The sequence below is a fragment of the Anabrus simplex genome, chromosome 6 (genome assembly GCF_040414725.1).
Source record: "Anabrus simplex isolate iqAnaSimp1 chromosome 6, ASM4041472v1, whole genome shotgun sequence".
Lineage (NCBI taxonomy): Eukaryota > Metazoa > Arthropoda > Insecta > Orthoptera > Tettigoniidae > Anabrus > Anabrus simplex.
The window spans coordinates 109658949-109681575 of record NC_090270.1 but is presented as its reverse complement, the minus strand read 5'-3'; the positions used below and the strand labels follow the sequence as shown (position 1 = coordinate 109681575).

The 22627-nt window shown below is 39.6% G+C and overlaps 1 protein-coding gene across 2 annotated transcripts in view; it reads right to left on the bottom strand.

Moving 5' to 3' along the window:
- The window catches only part of Exo70 (exocyst complex component 7), a 127939-nt gene that overhangs the window by 13570 nt on the left and 91742 nt on the right, over positions 1–22627 (bottom strand). For both annotated transcript variants that reach the window (XM_068228326.1, XM_067149878.2), the window contains 2 exons: positions 10086–10188; positions 2673–2806 (listed from right to left, as the gene is read on the bottom strand). In XM_068228326.1, coding sequence (XP_068084427.1) covers positions 2673–2806; positions 10086–10188 — 237 coding nt within the window. The remainder of the gene's footprint in view (positions 1–2672; positions 2807–10085; positions 10189–22627) is intronic.

The following is a 22627-nucleotide window of genomic DNA, read 5'->3' as shown; positions in this document are numbered from 1 at the left end:
TGTGATTAGTGACGGGCAGAGAACTTGAGGATTGATACTTTCGAAACCATATTCTCGAGTTCAACATAACCTATAAAAGTCCATGTAGGCCTAATTTACGTAGTACAAGATTTCCATAAACTAGCTAGGAAAAGTATACCAGTGACCAAATTACAATGGAAGATTTAAAAAAGAAGGATTTTGCCATCATGTTGGATGCTTTTGTAACTAATGTGCTTTATTTTATTAGATTAAAGAATGAAAAACTTTCTACTTGTGGTCAATCGATTTCATTGGCTTGGCGTTACGGGTATTAGATTTTTTGAAGATTTTGACTGATCAAAGTTGCTGAAATGAAAGAAGTTTTCAAAGGAATATGACGAAGCTTTCAGAGGGAACTGACGAAGTTCCCCCGGTAAAATTGAATGCAAAGTTTCGAGATTTTTAAGTTGCATACCGGTAATTAACGTTTGAAGCCAGCCTTGCGGTCTAACTTGCCTGCCTCTTACCCGGAGAGGTCGGGTTCGATTACTGACCAGGTCAGGCATTTTTACCTGGATATGAGGGCTGGTTCTGGGTTCAGTCAGTCTATGATTATCTTTAATTGAGGCGCTATTTAATGGAGATATGGCGACCCCGGTCTAGAGAGCCAGGAATGCATCACCTCGTAATCCGCAGACCTTCTGACCGAGGGCGGTCGCTTGGTAGGCGGAAGGCCCATTGGGGCTGTAGTTTGGTTTGGTTTAGGGGAGTTTGTAAGATTATAAGTATACACATTTCATTTTTGTGATGTTTAGCCAAATTGTTGATGGTTCATTCATTCCCAGATTTTCCGTTTTCCCGTGTTGTACGCTTTTTTTTTTCTGTGGTCCCGCCAAAAACGGAGAATCGAGGTTCCACTGTATACTGTATCATAGATAGCATATCCGTAAATGAACACATTAAATTAGTATACAGCCTATGTAGCATATTGTTTAGACTGCGCAAACTAGTCAATGATTGTGGATACATAAAATTATGAACAAGTGTGGCAAATTATTTGAATGTTATAGTTACCTTAATACATTAGAAATTGTTTTCTGCACTTATAGAGCTTATGTTGTGAGATGGACAGCAGGTAAGGGTATGATGATAAATGGGATTAAAAGTTAGTTTCACTAATAGGAAAAGTCCTCTCAGGTTTACTTACTGTGTTGATGGCGTAAAAGTTCCTTATAGGGATCGCTGTAAATTTTCTTTATTGAAGAATTTTGATTTCAACATGTGAAGAATTTTTGTAAGAAAGTGATGGGCAGTTTTGAAGAAAACCAGTATTATTTTTAGTGTATTTTAAAATATTTTAGAAAGGACATGGGTTCAACCATTTTAAATTATTATACAGTAATAATGATGTTTTTTAATTAGATACGCTATGGCTGAAGAAGTCTTTAAATTAGCTGAAACATGTACCAGAGAATGTATAACATATTTTAATGTTGAATATGTTCTCACTTGTAAAGTGAAGCGTTTTGATTGGGCAGACCAAAACCTAATACTAGTTCTTAATTAAGTGGTATGTTCCGAGTTGTCAGTAGAGAGCTGGCGCGGAATGACATTAGTAGACGAATAAGTTTGAGTGGCGTCTTTAAAAGTTGGAAAGATCCCAATATGAAGATAATGAGGAATTCAAGAGGACAAACTGGGGCAAATATTCATTTACAGGAAGGGGAGTTAGGGATTGGAATAACTTATCATGGGAGATGTTCAATAAATTTCCAATTTCTTTGCCATCATTTAAGAAAAGGCTAGGAAAACAACAGGTAGGGCATCTGCCACCTGGGCGACTGCCCTAAATTCAGATCAGTGGTGACTGATTGATCTCTGGTTCTGCGTATCTATTATTTCCAGTGTCAGTGTTTAGAGATGATGTCACAGAATCTGAGGATGCTCTTGGAGAAGGAAACATGTCATTTTGTTATTAAGGTGTTTTTTTTACACGTATGTTATTTTTTATTTTTATTTTTGCTAGTGGCTTTACGTCGCACCGACATAGATAGGTCTTACAGCGATGATGGGATAGGTAAGGCCCAGGAGTTGGAAGGAATCGGCCGTGGCCTTAATTAAGGTACAGCCCCAGCATTTGCCTGGTGTGAAAATGGGAAACCGCGGGAAAACTATCTTCAGGGCTGCCGACAGTGGGATTCGAACCCCCTATCTCCCGGATGCAAGCTCACAGCCGCGCGCCTCTAACTGCATGGCCAACTCGCCCGGTACATACATCTTTAACACAAGAAATACATTTTCTACAACCTTCCCTGTTCTCTTTTACATCATTATATTATAGGTATGCAACGGTACAACCCATCCTTGGTGACTGTAATTGATTCTTCTGGAGTGTTTCCTTCTTCTTATATCTAACTCAGTTATACTAAAATCTAATATGATCTCAGCTTGTTATACAAGTACAGGCTATCCAAGAATATCCATCAAGTTGCAAAAAGGTTATATCTAAGGATATAGCGACAGCAAAAACAAAACTTTTCTCACACTGCCAATTTCAAACTTCGTCAGAAAATTAACTTTGTTATTTTGTGATCTCGCATAAGAGAATGTTTTGACAAAGAATATATTACTGTTTATTTATATTATGAGTAAGGAATATGATTAACTCACTCTCTATCATATTAATCAGCCCTTAACATAACTGTACTTACTTCTCATAAAATGCGTGGTATTTGGGAAGGATGTACTCTTTATTGTCTCGTTTTAAACTCTCACGGAGCTCAACATCAGGAATTGAGTAACCATGCTGCACTTTTACAATCTCTTCCATTTCTTTATTGAACCCCTATAAACACAAAGAAAATGGTACTTCTTCAAGTTTAACACAGCAATCTTCAACAGTATTATATTTTTTCCATCCAACAGGATAATTTACATCCCAAACAATAAATCAAGACTGCTAGTCAGAGAAATGGTCATTTAAGCTCTTCACATACCTGCCAACTTTTAGAAACCAAAAATAGGAAGATTTTTCAATTCTTGGATTCCATCACATATACTACGGTCTAGGTGAAAAAAGGTCAGGATAGAAGACATACATATTTACAGTTACATTGCATTTTGACCATTAAATTTAAAATCTTAAACTAAGAAAACATAAAAATGGTTACAAGAAAATATACCTAATCATTATCATTTATGACACTTATATACGAATAATATTTATGTCACACCGACACATGCAACAAAATGCATAATACCAGATTTTCTCGTGTAATTAACGCACATTTTTGATGAAAAATACAGGTGAAAACTTCGGATGCATAAATTATTCAAGGAATTCAGACACCAGTATTTACAAATTATTTACAATTCATTTACATTTTTAAAAAGATACATCAAATATAATATAAACACAATGGGTTCAACTCATTTGCGGTTACCGTCATTTGGCCAAAAATTCCGGCGTGAATTTTTTTCTGAAAAGTCAAATAAGGGCACATCGGGTAAGTTAGACATGTGGGTTTGAAGTACTGACACTGGAAAATATTCTTCCCATTACGAGCTGACAATACGACCTGAGGTGAAATAAACATGAACTAATAAAAGTACAATTCATGTAATGTCAAAACAATGACATACCGCAAAAAAAGAAAACTGTCCAACACGAGTAGGGCCGGGCGTCGAAGGAGGGATCCTGCTAGATTACCCCAAACCTTTCGTATCCAATATTGTACGAGTGACGCGTCCATCCACCCTTTTTCTTGAATATGAACGTGGATCACTCACAGAAATTTTGCTTTAGGCATTGTTTTTCGTTTTAGAACAATGTAAGGTGCAAGCTTTCTGCCATCAGCTGTTACAGCGACCATTGCAGTGCATCGTTGCTTTTTGCTTCCGATAGCGCGTACCATAACACTGTATTCTTTTCTTATCGATTGTTCGACTTGTGGCATATGGAAACTAATTGGCGTCTGACCTGCAGTTCCTGTAAGAGAGAAGATCATAGATTAAGATCCTATAAGAGAGATATTTTTTTTGGGCATTATGTTGTTCTTCGTCAAAGAGAAAGTCCATTTCTTTTTATAAAATTAATCAAGCCTCGGCTAACCTTCAAATCCGAGACACTGATTCCATGTGCAGTGGCTATTTCTCATTCTTTAAAATACAGCATTTCATGAGAAACGGCTTATCGATCGTTTTGTAACAAAATAATATATTTAAACAGATCCTCCTCTACTTGCGGAAACTTCCCACTTTTTGGTCCGCGAAATGCTTTGTGAGACTCGTTGGCCGCTTGAAGTGCACTTCTGTTACCGCGGTAGCGCACGTTTCATTTAGACACTGAATACATAATGCCCTATTCCCATATGCTTCGGCGCAACTGATCACCGTGAGTTTGTATGATGCAGTATTACTCGAATACTGTGGAATTGTGACGGCCAACACTTAATTAACACTGTGACGTCACGATTATTCAAAGGTTAGGTTGGGGTTACACTTAGAGATGACACGATAATGGGTTAAGAGATTAACAGAGATACACAGTACAATTAGGTCAATTATAAATATACGGTGACGACCAATTAGAGACTCAGACAGTATCCAGGCACTGCTACACTTAGGCTAATTGTACACACGCAGTGACGGACGGGTTAGGACAGTTGATAAAGCTCGAACGAGTTTGGTACAAAGATATGGAAACACTTTTGACATCACCACAAACACAGAGCAAGTTCTTAGTTAATATACCTTTCAGTGTAGAGGGATGTCAAAACAAACAATCAGTATGCACACATTAGAAACACTGTACCAAGGTAACTGGTAACGTAGTAGGTAACAGTCAGTTCAATAACGGTAAGTAACTCAGTGCACAGCCATTACCAAATAGTGCACCCAGAAAATCCAAGTAATTTACCACACAGATTCACCACACAGAAACAGTTAATGCAACGAGTAAATACAAGTTTTAACAGGACAACTTACCTCAAAGGTGAGGATGTAGAAGGTGCTTTTGGATCGTTGCAACCGTGACCAATAGTATTACAGTGTCGTAGTAATTTAGCAATTAGTGCACTCTCATAAACACGAAAGCATAAGCCGAGGTTTTTGGAATATAAAAATTTAATTTAAACACAAAATGAGAAATTACACCAGGTTGAACTAAACGAAGATTAACCAAGAGATGCGAAATTAAAGTTTGAAAGGGTGGAGCAAATAATAAATTACATGAATTCACAATCACAAGGAGAGAAATGAATCCGATCCTTAGCACGATGTTAATCTGGAAAGACTTGCATAAATTAACAGGACACCGAAATCAGGAAAACTCCAAAACGCAAAACATGTGAAAACTCACAAACACAAGGTACAGCAATGGCACAATACCAAATTGGTTAACTCGAGAAATAACAGAATTCAGTATGAAGAAATAATTTCATCTCCGACACCACCAAGCCAGTGGAGTCCAGTAAAGGGGAAACTAGGTAATACATTTATCAACACTTCAGGAGCATAACGGCATGAGCAGGAATAACTGCTCGCTAATATTTCTCGAAGCATCACAAGTGCAGAGGAGTAATTACAATAAAATTCCACACAGACTCACCCAGAGCCTTACAGGAAACGGAGAAGTTACTCCCAAATTCAATACTTCACCTACCAAATCACCTGAGAGATCACACGGATCTCGCAATAAGAAATCAGTTACCGGGCAGAAAAAAGGTAAATCAATAATAATAACAATTCCCCAAAATTCCAAGTCAAGTTCACAAGAATCAACAGCAAACGCAGCCGTGTCAGTCTCCAGCAAAACACGTCAGTCATCACATCCAATGGAACAATGTCAATAAAATCAATGACAATAAATGTCACCAAGACGACCGCGAATTAAAATTAAAAAATAGACGGTCAACGAGTAACAAAACACCGTTGAAAGGATTGGTATTCATTTTTCTCAGGTCCTTTAAGTAATAACAATTTACCACCCCGGGTGGTTGGTGATAAAGGTTTATGCTTACAGATCAGTTAGGCATAATAGCTTGCCCAGTTTGAAATGGGTATAACCCTATACAGAATTACTTTCTTTCAATAGAACAACTTTGATATCTTGCGTAAAAGGAGGTTTAAACTAACATAACTGACCATTGAAAAAATTAATACAAGAACCAGAAGAAAATGAGTTTTAGGAAAGAGGTCAGTTATGGGCTAGCGAGAATGACGGGTCGGAAAGAGAATCAGAACAGAATAATATAACACAAGTTGAATTTACGAAAACAAATATAAGAATAGTTAAAAATGGTCAGAACCTACCAAAATTACACCCCAAAAGGGGTGAAAAACCAGGGAAAACCCTGGATTAACATAAACCCTCACATGGCACGTCTGTCTCGTACAAGGACAGGAAACAAAATGCAAAATGGCTTCCTCAACACTAGTCAAGGCCCCGCTGTTATCGCTAGTAACAGGGAGCGAGGGGGGAAGGAGGAACATAGCCACAGAGAGAGCAGCATAATACAGAGGTACACAGACAAAGATATGTATACCTCTGCTAACAATTTGAGGAGGACATGTTTGAAGGAGATTAAACATAAAGTATTAACCTTACAGAATGACCAACAATTTTGAGATCACAGAATGTCCCGTACCCGAAACACTCGTAAAATATGTGTGTATCAGACTGGAACAGAGTGTCACTAGTCACTTCTGGGCTGATTCTCTCACTGAACTAGTGCAGTGGGATTTCCTGCCGGCTATGGAAGCAGAAACCTGCGAAAAGCTGCTATGACGAATTCGTACGAACACACACAAAAACAGACGAATGATCCAAACTGCTGAATTCAAGCGGGACTGCGGCCATTGGAACCGGCGGTGTTTGGCAGTGAACGCACGAATACCTGCAAACTATATCCAGATTGCTTTGGATTTTTCAGCCGAAGAGCTGCGTTTTATCATCAATACTGAAAGACTGATACTTCCGGTACAAGATGGGAAGTATTTGTGGGACCAGTGATAATCTCATTACCACATGTGGGAAGTGTAAAAACTGTAATGGAATGAGGTGGCGAGAGAAATGGGTGAGCCCGGAAAATGTTATATAGTTATTCATTTTATACCACTCTACTTGATTCTTGTATCTGAAGATTCCTTACAACACAAGTTCATAGTGCAATTTTCATTAAAAAAATTTTCCGCCTCCATAGCGTAATGGTTAGCACTATAAGCTGCCGTCCTTGGTTCGATTCCTGGTACTGCTAGAAATTTAAGAATGGCAGGAGGGGTGTTATGGGGTTGAAATGGTACATGCAGTTCACCTCCGTTGGGGGTGTGCCTGAAAAGAGCTGCACCACCTCGGGATGAAAACACAAGTTTACTTATTAAAAATTTCTAGCAATATTTATACTTTCCCGTCCGATCACTTCATACCTACGTCTGATTATCTTTTGTAAAATATGTTCTAAAAATGCCGTATAATAAATCATTGCCTCCAGTGTTTGAATTTAAAACCTACAACATGTTTTCCAATCAATGGCCGGGTCAGGGATGGAATGAATGAAGCCCCCAACTTGTGGCGAGGATAGGAATTGTGCCGGCTGCCGAGGCCTGTCGCACTCCTCTGGGGCAATGAGTAATGACTGACAAATGAAATGATAGGGGAAAGTGTTGCTGGAATGAAAGATGACAGAGAAAACCGGAGTACCCGGAGAGAAACCTGTCCCACCTCCGCTTTGTCTAGCACAAATCTCACATGGAGTGACCGGAATTTGAACCACGGCAGCAAGCGGTGAGAGGTCAGTGCACTGCCGCCTGAGCCACGGAGGCTCCAGTGTTCGAATTATAGAAAATAAAGCTGCAGTTTCTCATTTCAGATGAATTTTATCGTGCTGTGACTTGACAGCGAAACTCCACACATACTCCCATGTGCTATGGCCGCTCGAACCAAACTTTATTGCACTGATGGGAATCATTTCAGCTATTTCTATTAACTCTCATTGTTACAAAACATCTTCTTCCTTTCTTAATCTGTTTACCCTCCAGGGTCGGCTTTTCCCAAGGACACAGCGAGGGATCCCACCTCTACCGCCTTAAGGGCAGTGTCCGGGAGGGTGAGACATTGGGCCGGGGGTACAACTGGGGAGGAGGATCAGTACCTCGCCCAGGCGGCCTCACCTGCTATGATGAACAGGGGCCTTGTGGAGAAATGGGAAGATTGGAAGGGACAGACAAGGAAGAGGGAAGGAGGCGGCTGTGGCCTTAAGTCAGATACCATCCCGGCATTTACCCGAAGAAGAAGAAGTGGAAAACCACGGAAAACCACTTCGAGGATGGCTGAGGTGGGAATTGAACCCACCTGTACTCAGTTGAGCTCCTGAGGCTGAGTGGACTCCGTTCCAGCCCTTGTACCACTTTTTCATTCGTGGCAGAGCCGGGAATCGAACACGGGCCTCCGGGGGGTGGCAGCTAATCACGCTAACCACTACACCACAGAGGCGGACTGTTACAAAACATACACTCGGATACGAGAGGATTTCCTTTACCTGGTTGGAAATAAGGAAACTAATGTTAAAATTGGAAAAATTAAATATAACGGGGAGAAATTCTCCAGCTTCCCATTTCAAAATTAACATTGCTTACCTGAAAGTTACAGCTAGATGTTTTTCAGGTGAAGCAGTTTCTCGAAAGTTACTGTACTTCTTTAACTAATATTGTACTTTTTGTAATATGTATCAAAATGTTTCACATGTCATGTGAACATAACCAAAGTACTGTCTTTCGTCCTTTTCCAGATCAACCCATATATGTGAAAATTCACCAAACAACTGCTTTTTCGATAACATCATTTACCCACTCCCGTCTCCTTTTCTGAGCTCTTTTTCTCGCTGGCAGAAGTTTATCAAATGCATAGAGCACATACAAATCTTCAGGAGACGCCATCATCTCACACATACACCTACTAAATAAATCGGCCGAATACGCAGCCGAAGGACGATAGCGTACGCACGATTGCGGACAAACAGACTTCGCACAGATTCGTCCGAACTCGCAGTTCGCAGGTTTCCGCTTCCAATGGATGAGAAGCCTTATAACAGCACGTTGCCATGTATTTGGAATGCTTGCTTTTGCAATAGGAAGCATGCTACTTGAGTAGTTGACATCTTTATTTCGAAACGCATCTCGAGCTGCGTGATGGATGTTCGAAGTTGTAGGTGCATCAAATACGTGAACGTTTCTTTTTCTCCACTTTGGGCCCAAAAAATATTGGGATACATAAATTATGCAAGGGCGTTAATTACGCGAGAAAATGTGGTAGTTTCCTTTACCAGACTTTAAAATGAACGGAAATGTATAGGTATCTCTGAACACTTGGAGATAAAATTTGTTAAATTTCTTTGCCATAACGAGAAGAGAAAATACCACAAACTGTTACCGACACAATCGCCTTAAAAACATTCAACTCAATAAATAAATAAATACGCGAAACTACCACATACAAAGAATTCAATATGTCCCATACATTATTAACATATGACTTTGAAAAAGGAGGAAAGCATAGAAATGCAAGAACAAACACATGGCCTACAACTAACGATGAAATTACGCACAGAAACAATGTTAACAGCGCGCGAAAATCACAATAACAAAACCTCCTTATTTCGTCCCGATTAACTGAGTCGCTAGCGGGTAGGGCACGCTAGCCTCTCTTACTTCCAGGACGATTGTCGCCCCGAATTCCCAGCTGTATAAAGCACACATACTGCTGTGGTGAGGGGGAAACATGATACACGAAGGTGACGGACGAAACAGTCATGAAATAAAGCGTGAAACAAATACGCTTGAAAATGAGGTTTTGTAAATTACACAAGCACATAAGAATTTATGTTTTATCCTAGGGGATGAGTATTTGCCATATTAGAGGTTATACTGGTCAAAAATAGGAAGTAAAAATAAATCGGAAAATCGGAAGAGGAGTTAAAAACCGGAAAGTTTCCGGGTAAATCGGAAGGGTTGGCAGGTATGTCTACAGCACTGAGATAATAACCAACACAGTGAAATAGAAGCTTCATTAATTAGTAGAGTAGAAATTAACTTTTCCATTATATCAAAAAATAATGTTCAGTACTCACAGCAAAGTACTCTTTGATCAGATGTCTGTCCTTGTCCCTCAGCTTGCTTGCATTTGTTGTTGTACTAGAAGCATCTTCAAGGGGTCTTAAAACTTTGCTCCAACTGAAATAAAAATATCAATAATATAAAAATCATCACATGCACGATGAAATAAATGTAGTACAAAGGAGTGCTATGTCAAAGAAAGGCCATATCAAAGTTTCATAATTCAATAAAATACTATAAAACAAATACTATTCTCAAGCAAAATATGAATTAATACTGTATTTGCCAACATATCTTTGCTGTCGTAAGTAGCTGTTTCTTTTTATTTTATCTTCTAATTCCAATCCACTTTATGGAGCACAGCCAGAAATAAAGCTCAACTGCTTATTAAAAGAAAACTGGAAATACAAATCCAGTTCTTAATTTTAGGTATTTGTTTAATATTCGTTCTAACTGCTGCTGCTGAACTTAAAATATATCAAGCTGTTAGAACCTTGTTTTGTGAGAGCTTTAAGATGCAGGAAGTCAAAACATGAATTGGTTGCTTTAAGCACCCTTAAATGCCACTAACTTCAGTCAGGATTGAACATGTCCTGGGAATAGATGGTCAACAACCACTTTCTGTATCAATGATGTCAGCAAATTAAAAACAAAAAATCACATACCAGTGAACTTGCAATTATTTGTGTGCATGTTATGTGGTTTGTGGGTTATTGCATCCAAAAAACTAAAAACCTTTTAAAACAGTAAGTACATTATTTCTCCTGTTTTTGAACTATGCTCTCTGTAAGCTGAGTTATTAAGAAATGAAAGCAATTAACTGATCCCGTACCACATGACAACAGAGTACCATATCCATTGATATCAGGCTAGCGTCCCTGTGGTAACTGCTAATCAGCCTATGTGGTCTTCAGTTTTATCGCATCACAGGAGAAAAACTATTTGATCAATAAAGGAAAAATTGGAAGTTACAGTAAGAAAAAAAGAAAAATAGAGAAGGGAGAGTCGGCTACTAAGTTGGAGACAGATTATGGAACAGGAATACAACCTGTTCTCAATTTTTTAGGAATTTTGTACAGAACAGTGTTAGGAGTGGATCTTAAAAACACATTTTAAAAAATCTACACATGAACAGTTACAGCTAATACTTCTGCAGTAGTTCCACCAAAGAAAAAGAGGAGAAAGTTTTCATCATTGGTACAATGAGTACAGGAAAAGTCAAGTTATTTAATGAAATTTTATTGAATTGGATTACCTGTGTTATTGATTTTTCTTGCATGTTCTCCAATACATTATCTCAAACAACTGGAAATTTACTGAATTTTATTTCCATGTCATTATACATTAACTGCTTTTCTATTTAGTTTTTACCAGCATTAAGACACTTGTCATAACAGAGCACCTGTTTCAGTAGCCCTGACTCATAGAACAAAGCTCTCCAAGACAAGGTGCATCCTCTCTTCAACCCTTTTTAACTTATAGTCTGAAACCAGTTTTCAAATTGCCCTTGACGAAGATGAAGGAATTGTGATCAACAGGAAGCAAATAAATACCATCCACTATGCAGACAACACAGTGATACTTGCTGACAATTCGGAAGATATTACATTCCTTCTGAACAGCATGAACAAAGTAAGGAAGAAGATTGACCTCAAAATAAACATTCAGAAAAATAAATTCATGGTAATCAAACAAACAGAAATTCAACAGCGCTGTTATCATATCGGACAGAAAAGCCATTGAAAGGGCATCACAATTAAAGTACCTAGGATGCTGGTTAATACAGTAATGGTACCCAGATATATAAGTCAAAACCAGAATCGTCATCGCAAGAAGTATGTTCTTGAAATTACAACATCGTGTGGGCAATAGTGACCTCCGATTCAAAACTTGTTGGCATGTCATAGAGTGTTTGTTGTATGTTACTAGTACCACTTTATAGTGTCGAAGGATTGATTCCAAATGTTTTGTCAATGACCTGACTGCAGGCCTCTGAAATGTGGATGTACTGCCCACGAGTAGACCACGTCAGCAACAAGGAGGTACTCTGTCGAGGTGGAAAATCATGTGAACTCTTAACCCTTGCAAAACACAGGAAAGCAGCCTGTTCCGATCACATCTCCAAAATTACAAAATAGAGCCTGATACAACTGATCATAGAAGGGAAATGAGGATGTAAGTGGAGACTATCCTGGACATGGAACCTCCAACCATGATTTGATATCCATGATATGGCAACTGTGATATGGGAACACAAAATAGGAAATCTTACTCCATGGTGGTCACCAAAAGTTTGTGTTGATGGCATTTTCAACACTATTATCCTCATGAAGACGCTGGACTAACAAAAACCTTTTCAGATAAGGAAGACATGAAAAAAATCTCCTTGGTACCAAATCAAAGCTGCAACTGAAGTCAACCTGACTATCTGTATAGCAGTTGTATCTGCACTAGGATATCTGAAATTAATAGGGACAAGTGTTAGGAAGGAATCAGTCACAGCCTATGTAATAAGTGCCCTTTTCTCTATTCAATTATGTAACCTGAAAATGAGTGCCCTCTTTAACTCAAAGATCATGTTCTATTCTGAAGAAGGCACCTTAATCCTATTTTAAGAATATTTTAAAAATCTCAGTTAGCAATTCATTGTTGTATAAATCATATAAGGTAAGATATTTAGGAGCATTGTAAACATAATTTAGTCCTCAACTCATCAAAAGGTTAATTCCTCTTTGATATTTAGCATCTTACATGATAGCAGTAGTGATCTCAATTTACCATTGTTAACTGGGACAGTAATGAGAATGACAGAATGCATGAACAATGATTAATGATAAATAAGTTAATCTAGGAAGGACAACTGATCCAGAAAATGATGGAAGCAACTAGTGGGAAGAATACTTTAGACGTGATGCTGATAAAACAGGATGAGTTCTACAGAAAAACTGAAGTGATAGATGGTATAAGTGAACATGAAGCTCTTTTTGTTGTAGTTAAAAATAAATAATAATAATAATAGTAATAATAAGAAGAATAAGAAGAATAAGAAAAAAAGAGGTTGATGTACCCGTGCTTCGCTATGGGATTCTCAGAGACTGACTTTGTGGATTTCCTAAATAAAGTCAACATACGTCATTACTAATATGTCAGTAGAAATGTAGCATTTAATAGCAATGTTATCATACAAAATGCTTGATCAAATGAAAAACCGCACATTTTCTCACTTTTAACGAACAGTCCAAAGTCCCAGAGCTGAAATGACCAGGCCACAGACTGCCGTAAACACTCCTCTGCTAATATTCCGTTAAAGATGCAAACTGCTCATTCCAATCAGTGGCTCAGAGTAGGGACTGAATAGCTTGAATGCTATTATGAACCAGTGTGTTACATACAATTAGCATCAGAAAATTTATGAACCAGAGGAATAGCATGCTAAAGAAGAAAGTTATCTAACTCCCCAACTAATTCCCGCCAATATTCAGGCAGAATGTTACACTCGGTATGACCGGGCGAGTTGGCCGTGTGGTTAGAGGCGCGCAGCTGTGAGCTTGCATCCAGGGAGATAGTGGATTCGAACCCCACTGTCGGCAGCCCTGAAGATGGTATTCCTTGGTTTCCCATTTTCACACCAGGCAAATTCTGGGGCTGTACCTTACTTAAGGCCAAGGCCTTCCTATCCCATCGTTGCCATAAGACCAATCTGTGACATAAAGCAAATTGTGAAAAATACTCGGTACGCAGCAGTAATCCTATCTATTGGCGATGAGTGGCAACAGAAGACACAAAGCACATCGCAACAAACAACGGTCAATGTAATATTATTGTTGATCTATTTTATGAGCTTTCTATATTGTAGGTCTTCACATTTAGTTTTCTTTCAACTCCGTGATATTAGGGTGTCTTATACAATTATTTACAGTGTAGACTGTAGTTCCTTATTCTCTGACTTTGCATACTGATTTTCATTAAATTCTGTTTACCCATTTTCTCGTGGCTCGGCGCTGATATGGACTTAGTAACAAAAATCCAAATTCATGACTATCTCTGTGATCATAGCTGGTACGGTAACAATGTATAAGACATAAATAATAATAAATTTAATACAGTATAACTTAAGGTATGCTGTATATATCGATACGACCACTGATAACAAATATTTTAGAATTAAATTTTCGGCCTTCCGTAAATTACTATTTCACTCAGCGTGAATCAAGTTATTTATGACCTAGATTATTGCGACTTATCCCCCAACTTTGAATACCGATTTTCGTTATAATAGGACCACCACCAATAACATCGATAGCCGAGCTGAATACTTGCACAGTTCGCGCTCGCTCTCTTGGTTTATCATGTTCCAAATATGAGAGAGAGAGAGAGAGACACACACACACACACTGATTATTTACAGCCACTCAGTCACACTCGTGAGCGCTGTCACAGTCCACAGCCTACACGTCAGTATCGCAGGTCAGGATAGTATCCGCTGTTCACTCAATCCGTTGAACCCCGTTCGCAGTCGGCACACGTCGGCACCCAATGTTCCCTTCGCTCTGCTCCAGAACACCCAAGCAGCCGGCCTCAAGTGACAGAAACACACACGGCATCAGGGAAACAGGAACGAGTCCTCGGCTCCAACAGGCAGACACTCCATCAGGCTGACATCTCAGCCCAAGCTATCACTGACTGCGCTCTTCGCTAACCCACACCAGCGGACTCAATCTTGTTCTTTCTCGCTCACTCACTCACTCACTCACTAACTAACTCTCACTCACTCCAGGCAAGTCACTCCTCTCTTATATAGCTGCGCCGACCCTTCTGGAACAGTCCGGATGCTAGATGTATCCAGGAACCTCGCGAGATGGAAGACTCCAGATTGATAGTCAAGTTATTTTCGTTGTCCTCTGCTGTGGGACCGCGGACGGAGCCGAGAGGCCCGGCCTAGCACTTTCAAGTGTTGCTCGTGATTGGCGCACTCGAGCGGCCGATACGGTGACGCCCCCAGCGCGTAGCAAGTTGGCATGGCGGACGCCATAACCATTACAATACATACATACATACATACATACATACATACAGACAGAAATTACGGAAAATTAAAAAGTGCATTTCCTTGTTACTGTGGACACGACTGATACAGATATACCAACCTTTTTAAATTCTGAGCAATGTACAAAGCTCTTATCTTGTATATAAATAATAATAATAATAATAATAATAATAATAATAATAATAATAATAATAATAATAATAATAAAAACCTTCAGCACTGTTTTAACCTAATGTCATTGATATTTTATGATGATTATATCTTATACATTTAAATGTGGTAAGGAATGGCAAAGATCTGCTATATTCTGACAGAGAAATAAAGAGATTAAGGAAGACGTGGAGGCTGGAAAGAAAGAGAGTCAGGAAAGATTGTGGAAGTAAGGAGAAATTGAAGGAACTTGCTAGGAAACTGTTTTTTTTTTTGCTAGTTGCTTTACGTCGCACCGACACAGATAGGTCTTATGGCGACGATGGGACAGGAAAGGGCTAGGAATGGGAAGGAAGCGGCCGTGGCCTTAATTAAGGTACAGACCCAGCATTTGCCTGGTGTGAAAATGGGAAACCACGGAAAACCATTTTCAGGGCTGCCGACAGTGGGGTTCGAACCTACTATCTCCCGAATACTGGATACTGGCCGCACTTAAGCGACTGCAGCTATCGAGCTCGGTGAAACTGAATTTAGCAAAGGATAACATGAAGGCAAGCATACTTTGCAATCAAGAGTTTTAATGAAAAGTGGAAGGCGATATATAGGTAATTTAAGGCACAAACAATGTGGTACTGCATGAAGAATGGTGTTCCTCTTCACCCCAGAGAGTAATTCTAGATATCACACTCTTAAAATCTACTACAGGTGAGTACAAAACTTCACATTTCCAATTATTATAGTCTACGAGCAATGCTAAATTTTACAATTGTCATGCTGAAGATGGGAGAGGGACGGAAGTGGGTAGTTAAGGCATTTAAATGCTCTACTGAGAAGTTCAAATGAAATGATGTATGGCTTTTAGTGCCGGGAAATCCCAGGACGGGTTCGGCTCGCCAGGTGCGGGTCTTTCTATTTGACACCCGTAGGTAACCTGCGCGTCGTGATGAGGATGAAATGATGATGAAGACAACACATACACCCAGCCCCCGTGCCATTGGAATTAACCAATTAAGGTTAAAATCCCCGACCCGGCCGGGAATCGAACCTGGGACCCTCTGAACCGAAGGCCAGTACGCTGACCGTTCAGCCAACAAGACGGACTACTGAGAAGTTGATACTACAGTAGAACCTCGATTATACATTCCTGGAAAAATATGTTTTCCCGTACTATTCATTCAAATTACGTGGTCCAGCAAGCTTCCTCATTAAATCATGTTATCCGTTCCTCGAAGAAACGGTTTCCTGGATCAACCGACCAGAAATTACAGTCCCATCAACACTAAATCATCGATCACACGTTTTTCAAGTAACTAGGTCTCACGAAAGGATGGCTACGGCATACTTACGGATCATGGCGTAAACGTCCCATCATGCGTTAATTTGAGGAAGTACTGTACTGGAAAAGCGATCGGTGGTGAACTTGCATAAGGGACCACCTTGGCATTGCATTAGGATGGTATTGTTTAGAGAATCCTTGGAAATCTTAAAGCAGAGTGTGTCCACAACAATTGGAAGGACACAGAGCGCATTTCGACAGCTCTACTTGAAGATGGAACGAGTTTCTTCAAATCTTCGTACTTGCAAAAGGTCTACATTACGTCCAGTGTTAGATGTTTACTTTTTTTAGTGTGTATTGCCGAACAGGTTTTCGGCACATCCCTCAGGGCACTGTATAGTCATGGGGCTTTCAGGCAGGAATCAAAACTGCTTCTTCTTAAGCAAACCAATTTTAGTATCTTAATGTTACCGTATATGTTATCGAGACCAGAAAAGATGTTGCACCTTACATACATAAAGCCATGGGAGGTGTTGAGTTTGTAACATATTTGAAATTAAATTTAATATGATAGGGTTGGCAGCAGAGAGAGATGTTTGGGTTAGAGAGAGAGAGAGAGACAGAGAGAGAGAGTGAGTGTGTGTGAGAGAGAGAGAGAGAGAGAGAGAGAGAGTGAGCGTGTGTGTGTGTGTGTGTGTGTGTGTGTGTGTGTGCGCGCGCGCGTGCGTGCGTGCGTGCGTGTGTGTGTGTGTGTGTGTGTGTGTTGAAAAATGGCTGATGTGTATAAGTGCCCATTTTTCTTCTGAATAAATAGTGAAAATGTATGATTTTAGCGGGGGTGTTTTGTAATTTTAATTGGTGAACCTAACATTTAGGGGCGACCATGACAGGATATCATTAATAAAAGAAGACTCCCGTGAAGAAAGAAGATGGAAAACCTCATGAAAGCAAGGACCGTAAAGCGGCAGTTATTTACACGTGTATACAACGAGGTTATGTCATCATTACAAGACGGTGAACCAGATGCAGAAGAAATTCAGGTACAACTAGAAATCCTTCAAGAAAGGTATGATACTATCACTAATTTAGATGGATTAGTGTTTCAACAGATGATAGATGATAATTGTGAGGTTGATCAAACAGCAGATGAGGAAGAATCAACTGATGAATACAGACGTAAATTCTTGAGCTGTAGGGTTAAAGTAACAAGATTTATGAATACCATAGTGCTGGTTTCCCCTCCTAAAAGTGTAGTAAATGAAAATATACCTGAAAGAAATACAGACTTCCAAAAATAGAAATGAAGAAGTTTTCTGGGGAGATAATTGACTGGTTATATTTTTGGAGTCGGTTCCATAAAATGCACGAAGATGAGAACATGGGGGGGAAGATACATTCCAGTATCTCATTCAAGCTATGATAGAAGGTTCTAGAGCGTACAAGTTAGTCACAAGTTTTCCCCCGACTGTCGACAATTATCATAAAGCAATAGACAGTCTTCAAGCTTGATTTGGTGGGGAGAACTTACAGGTAGAAGTTTATTCATGAACTACTGAAGCTAGTTTTAACCAATGCAGTGAATTCCACAGAAAAAAAACACCACTTAGTAGCTTATATGATAAATTAGAATCACATCTCAGGTCTCTGGAAAGTTTAGGAGTTACAACAGAAAAGTGCACTGCAATGCTGTACTCATTAAGTGAATCATCCTTGCCAGAAGACTTACTAAGACTCTGGCAAAGAAATACTTCTTTCAGATGTGATTCTGTCTCCAAAGATCATTTGAAACAGCTCATCGCTTTTCTCCAAAATGAAGTTGTTAGTGAGGAAAGAATTTCATAAGTAATGAAAGATGAAGGGATGCAAAAAACCAAGAGAAGCCTCTGAACCAAATGTCCCCACCGCTTCTGCCTTGTTGTCTACTGATATTTCTAAAAGACAGGAGTGTGTGTTTTGTCTTAAACCTCATTCAAGTTCACAATGCATTAAAGCTCAACAAATGACTGTAGAGGAAAGAAGGAAAATCTTAAGTAACAAGCACTGCTGTTTTAATTGTTTAAAAAGAGGTCATCAAAGTAAAGCTTGTAAATCCATTATCATATGTATTGTTTGTGGTGGGAAGCATGTGGTACTAATGTGTTATAAACTTGGTAACAAAGACAGAGAAAGTGTTTCCAAAAATAATTTTGAGGGAGGAAGAAAATCGATTAGTGAGGATGCCACTCATGTAGATAAGACTATGGCTAACGTCTCTTGCTCTCCTGAGGTATATTTGCAAACCCTGGCAGTTGTTGTTATGGGTAAGGGTAAATGAAAAACAGTGTGAGCGATCACTGATATCAGGTCTACTATCTTACATTGTGCGTGGCCTAGCTGAACAAATGGGGTACCAGTCAATCGGAAAGGAAACTCGAATACACTCTTTGTTTGGTGGAGTACGTTCCCAAGAGGCAAAGCGTGATTATTATAACATAAGTTTAAGGAGATTAAGTTTTGAGCCAAGAAATAATTTGTGAAGATGTCCCATATGTTAGGAATGGTACTTGGAGTGATGAAATAAAGGATCTGAAGATTTGTTTAACAGATGTACAAGACCGAGGACCATACAGATTCTACTGGGGGCAGATGTCACAGGTGAATTGCTTACTGGGAGGACACATCAACTAAAATGTGGTCTAGTTCTAGTTGAGACTATTCTAGGGTGGACACTAATGGGAAAAATTATAAACCTAAAAGGGATGCAGCATCACTGTTGGTGACATCGTTGTTTTCAAAACGAACTAAAATTTCTGATCCTGCAGAAAAGGAATCTACTATCGAGAAAAATGAATGAGTTAAGAATAATTTCCTTGAGTCTGTGAGGCTGAATAAAGACAACAGATATGAAGTGTGTCTACCTTGGAGCAAACAACACCCACATCTTCCGGACAACAGCGAAATGGCTCAGCGCAGATTGGAGACAGTCACCAAGAAACTGCAAGCTGAAGGACATTATGAGGGATACGATGGCATCTTACGAGATTGGATGGGGCAAGGAATTATTGAAATGGTACCCGAAGAAGAGCTGGCAATTGGCGGGCACTATTTAGCACAGCAACCTGTCTTGAAAGAGAACAGCACCACCAAGATAAGACCTATATTTGACGCCTCTGCAAAGCAAAGGAACACCCCTTCTCTGGATGACTGTACTGAGAAAGGACCTAACCTTACAGGGTTGATTCCTAGTTCATCACTGAAGTTCAGAGAAAATTATATTGGAGTCATTGCAGACATAGAAAAGGCATTTCTCCAAATAAGCGCCCATCCTAGAGACAGTGACTTTCTAAGACATTTTTGGTGGGATAAGGAAAGCACAGGAAAGATGAAAGTGTTTCGTCATAGTAGAGTTGTTTTTGGCCTTGCATGTTCTCCTTTCTTGCTGTCAGCAACAATAAAATTCTATTTGAATGACATGAAGAGAGAGGCAGTTGATAACAATCCCCACTTAGTTCTGACAATAGAAGGGCTGAGAGAATGTTTCTATGTAGATTAACTGTACTACAAGTGTTAACAAAGAAACTGAACTCTATTCATTCATGAAAGAGGCAAATATAATTATAGAGAAGGCATCTTTCAATCTGCGAGGGTGGGAGCATTTTCACGACAAAACAACTGAAAATCTGTCACAAGTGTTAGGACGCATTTGGAATAAAGAAAACTATACTATTGAGTTGAATCTGGCACATGTGATTGGTATCATACCTGACGTCATAACAAAGAGCACAATACTAAGAGCTGCTCATAGAGTATTTGATCTTATTGGTTTTTCATGTCCTGTATCTCTCTGCCCTAAATTAATTCTACAGGAACTTTGGGCTTCTGACCTGGACTGGGACACTGAGATAAATGAATCATCAAGGAAAAGGTTTCTGAAATGGTTGGCAAAACTACCTCACCTGGCTGAGATTAAGATTCCTAGATGTCTGACTGGAAGGCTGCAATCGGTTGAAGATATCTCTATACATATATTCTGCGATGCTAGTCAAACCGCATATGCCACAGCTATATTCTTGCGAGTACAGAGGATTGATAACGTGGATCTATGCCTTGTACAAGCAAAAACATAAGTGGCACCCAAGAAGATCACCATACCACGTCTGGAATTATTAGCAGCTACTGTAGGTGTTAGACTTGCCACAACAGTGTTACCATCATTAACGTCAAAAGAAATTACTGTTCATTATTGGAGTGACTCATCGACAGTGTTATGTTGGATAAAATTAGACAAACCTTGGAGAACTTTCGTATGGAATAGAGTTCAAGAAATCTGAAGATTACCAGAACTGAACAGTGGCGACATGTTCCTGGAACCATGAATCTAGCTGACCTGGCATCAAGAGGATGTGATCCAAAGCACTTACTGAAACAGAGATGGTGGGAGGGTCCAAAATGGCTGAAACAACACCTTATGCAATGGCTCTGCTCCAAAGTTACAAGAAACGATGAAGAAGTGTTCGAAGAAAAAAAGAAGAAAAGTCAACACTATGACCGCAATAGAAAATAAGTCGAATACGCAAGAATGGCACCTCGACTATTTCTCGACTTTTCAGAAAACAGTTCGCATGATGGGGTGGATCTTGAGATTTCTGCACAATTGTCGATAACAAAATTTAATTAGGAAATACTCAGAACTATCAGTTGAGGAGACGACCAGAGCGGAGAAAATTGTGACGAAGTTCATACAAAAGGAGTGTTTTGTTGATGTGAAGGACGAGAGATTTAGCACACACTGTGTTTTCACTAATGACAAGGGAGTGATGAGACTGAAAACAAAGATAATAGCACATCGGGATGATTACGCTTTCTGCTGTCCTATTATCCTTCCTACAAAACATGCTTTATTTCGTGCTCTCATTAGGGAAAAATACAAAGAATTATGTCATGCTGCTACACAGATTCTACTCAGTGGGCTCCAACAGAAATACTGGATCCTCGGTGGAAGAAGAACGGTGAAGAGTGCAATCACATCATGTGTTGTCTGCCGAAGATACCATGGAAAATATCTTGAAGCGGAACAGGCTCATCTACCTGTTGACAGAGTGAAAGAGGCTTCGGTTTTTGAGATCTCAGGGGTAGACTTTGCAGGACCTTTGATTTTGAGAGGAGGAGAGAAACCCTGGGTCTGATTGTTCATGTGTGCTGTTTTTCGAGCAGTCCATCTAGAGCTTGTGACATCTTTGGCTACCTCAACATTCCTCTAAGCATTTTGGCGCTTTGTATCCAGACGTGGAAGGCCAGCAATAGTCTACAGTGACAATGGCACGAATTTTCATGGCGTCTGTAATGCCTTGGAGATGATTCAGTGGGATAAAATTGTTGAATATAATTCTGCAAATGAGACTGAATGGAAATTTAATCCTCCCGCTGCACCATGGTGGGGAGGGTGGTAGGAGAGGTTGATTAGTGTTCTCAAGCAAATGCTCAGGAAAAGTCCTGGGAAATTCGTGCTTGTCGTACCAAGAAATGATGAGAGTCTTGTGTGACATCGAAGCTGTGATGAATTCTCAGCCGCTTACGTACCTGTCCAATGATGGAAGTGACCTGATGGCAATAACCCCTGCAATGTTTCTGCAAGATGTCAAGGAGGTTGGAATGCCCGATATCGACATAATAGAAAATGTAAGATTTGACCAAAGATACAGATATAGACAGAAAATAAAAGAAACTTTAAGGTTGAGATTTAGGAATGAATATCTTGGACAACTAATTCAGAAGAACCACCCAACAAAAAATCAGTACAAACCCTTCATGGGGGAAGTAGTACTAGTAGACAAAGATAACCCCAAGAGACTGAATTGGCCATTGGCAAGAGTGATGGAAGTTAGCCCTGGCAAAGGTGGTGGTGTGAGACTTGTTCGTTGGAAGACTGAAAGAGGGGAACTCGTGAGACCGGTGCAGAGGGTATACCCACTCGAAGACACATCTGCAGAAGACCACGCCTTTAGACAATTTAAGCAGTGTTAAAAGAAAGAAAGTAAGCGAAGGACAATGAAATCATCGACCAGTAGTTCCAAACTGAAAACTAGTAGTGGGAGACTAGTGAT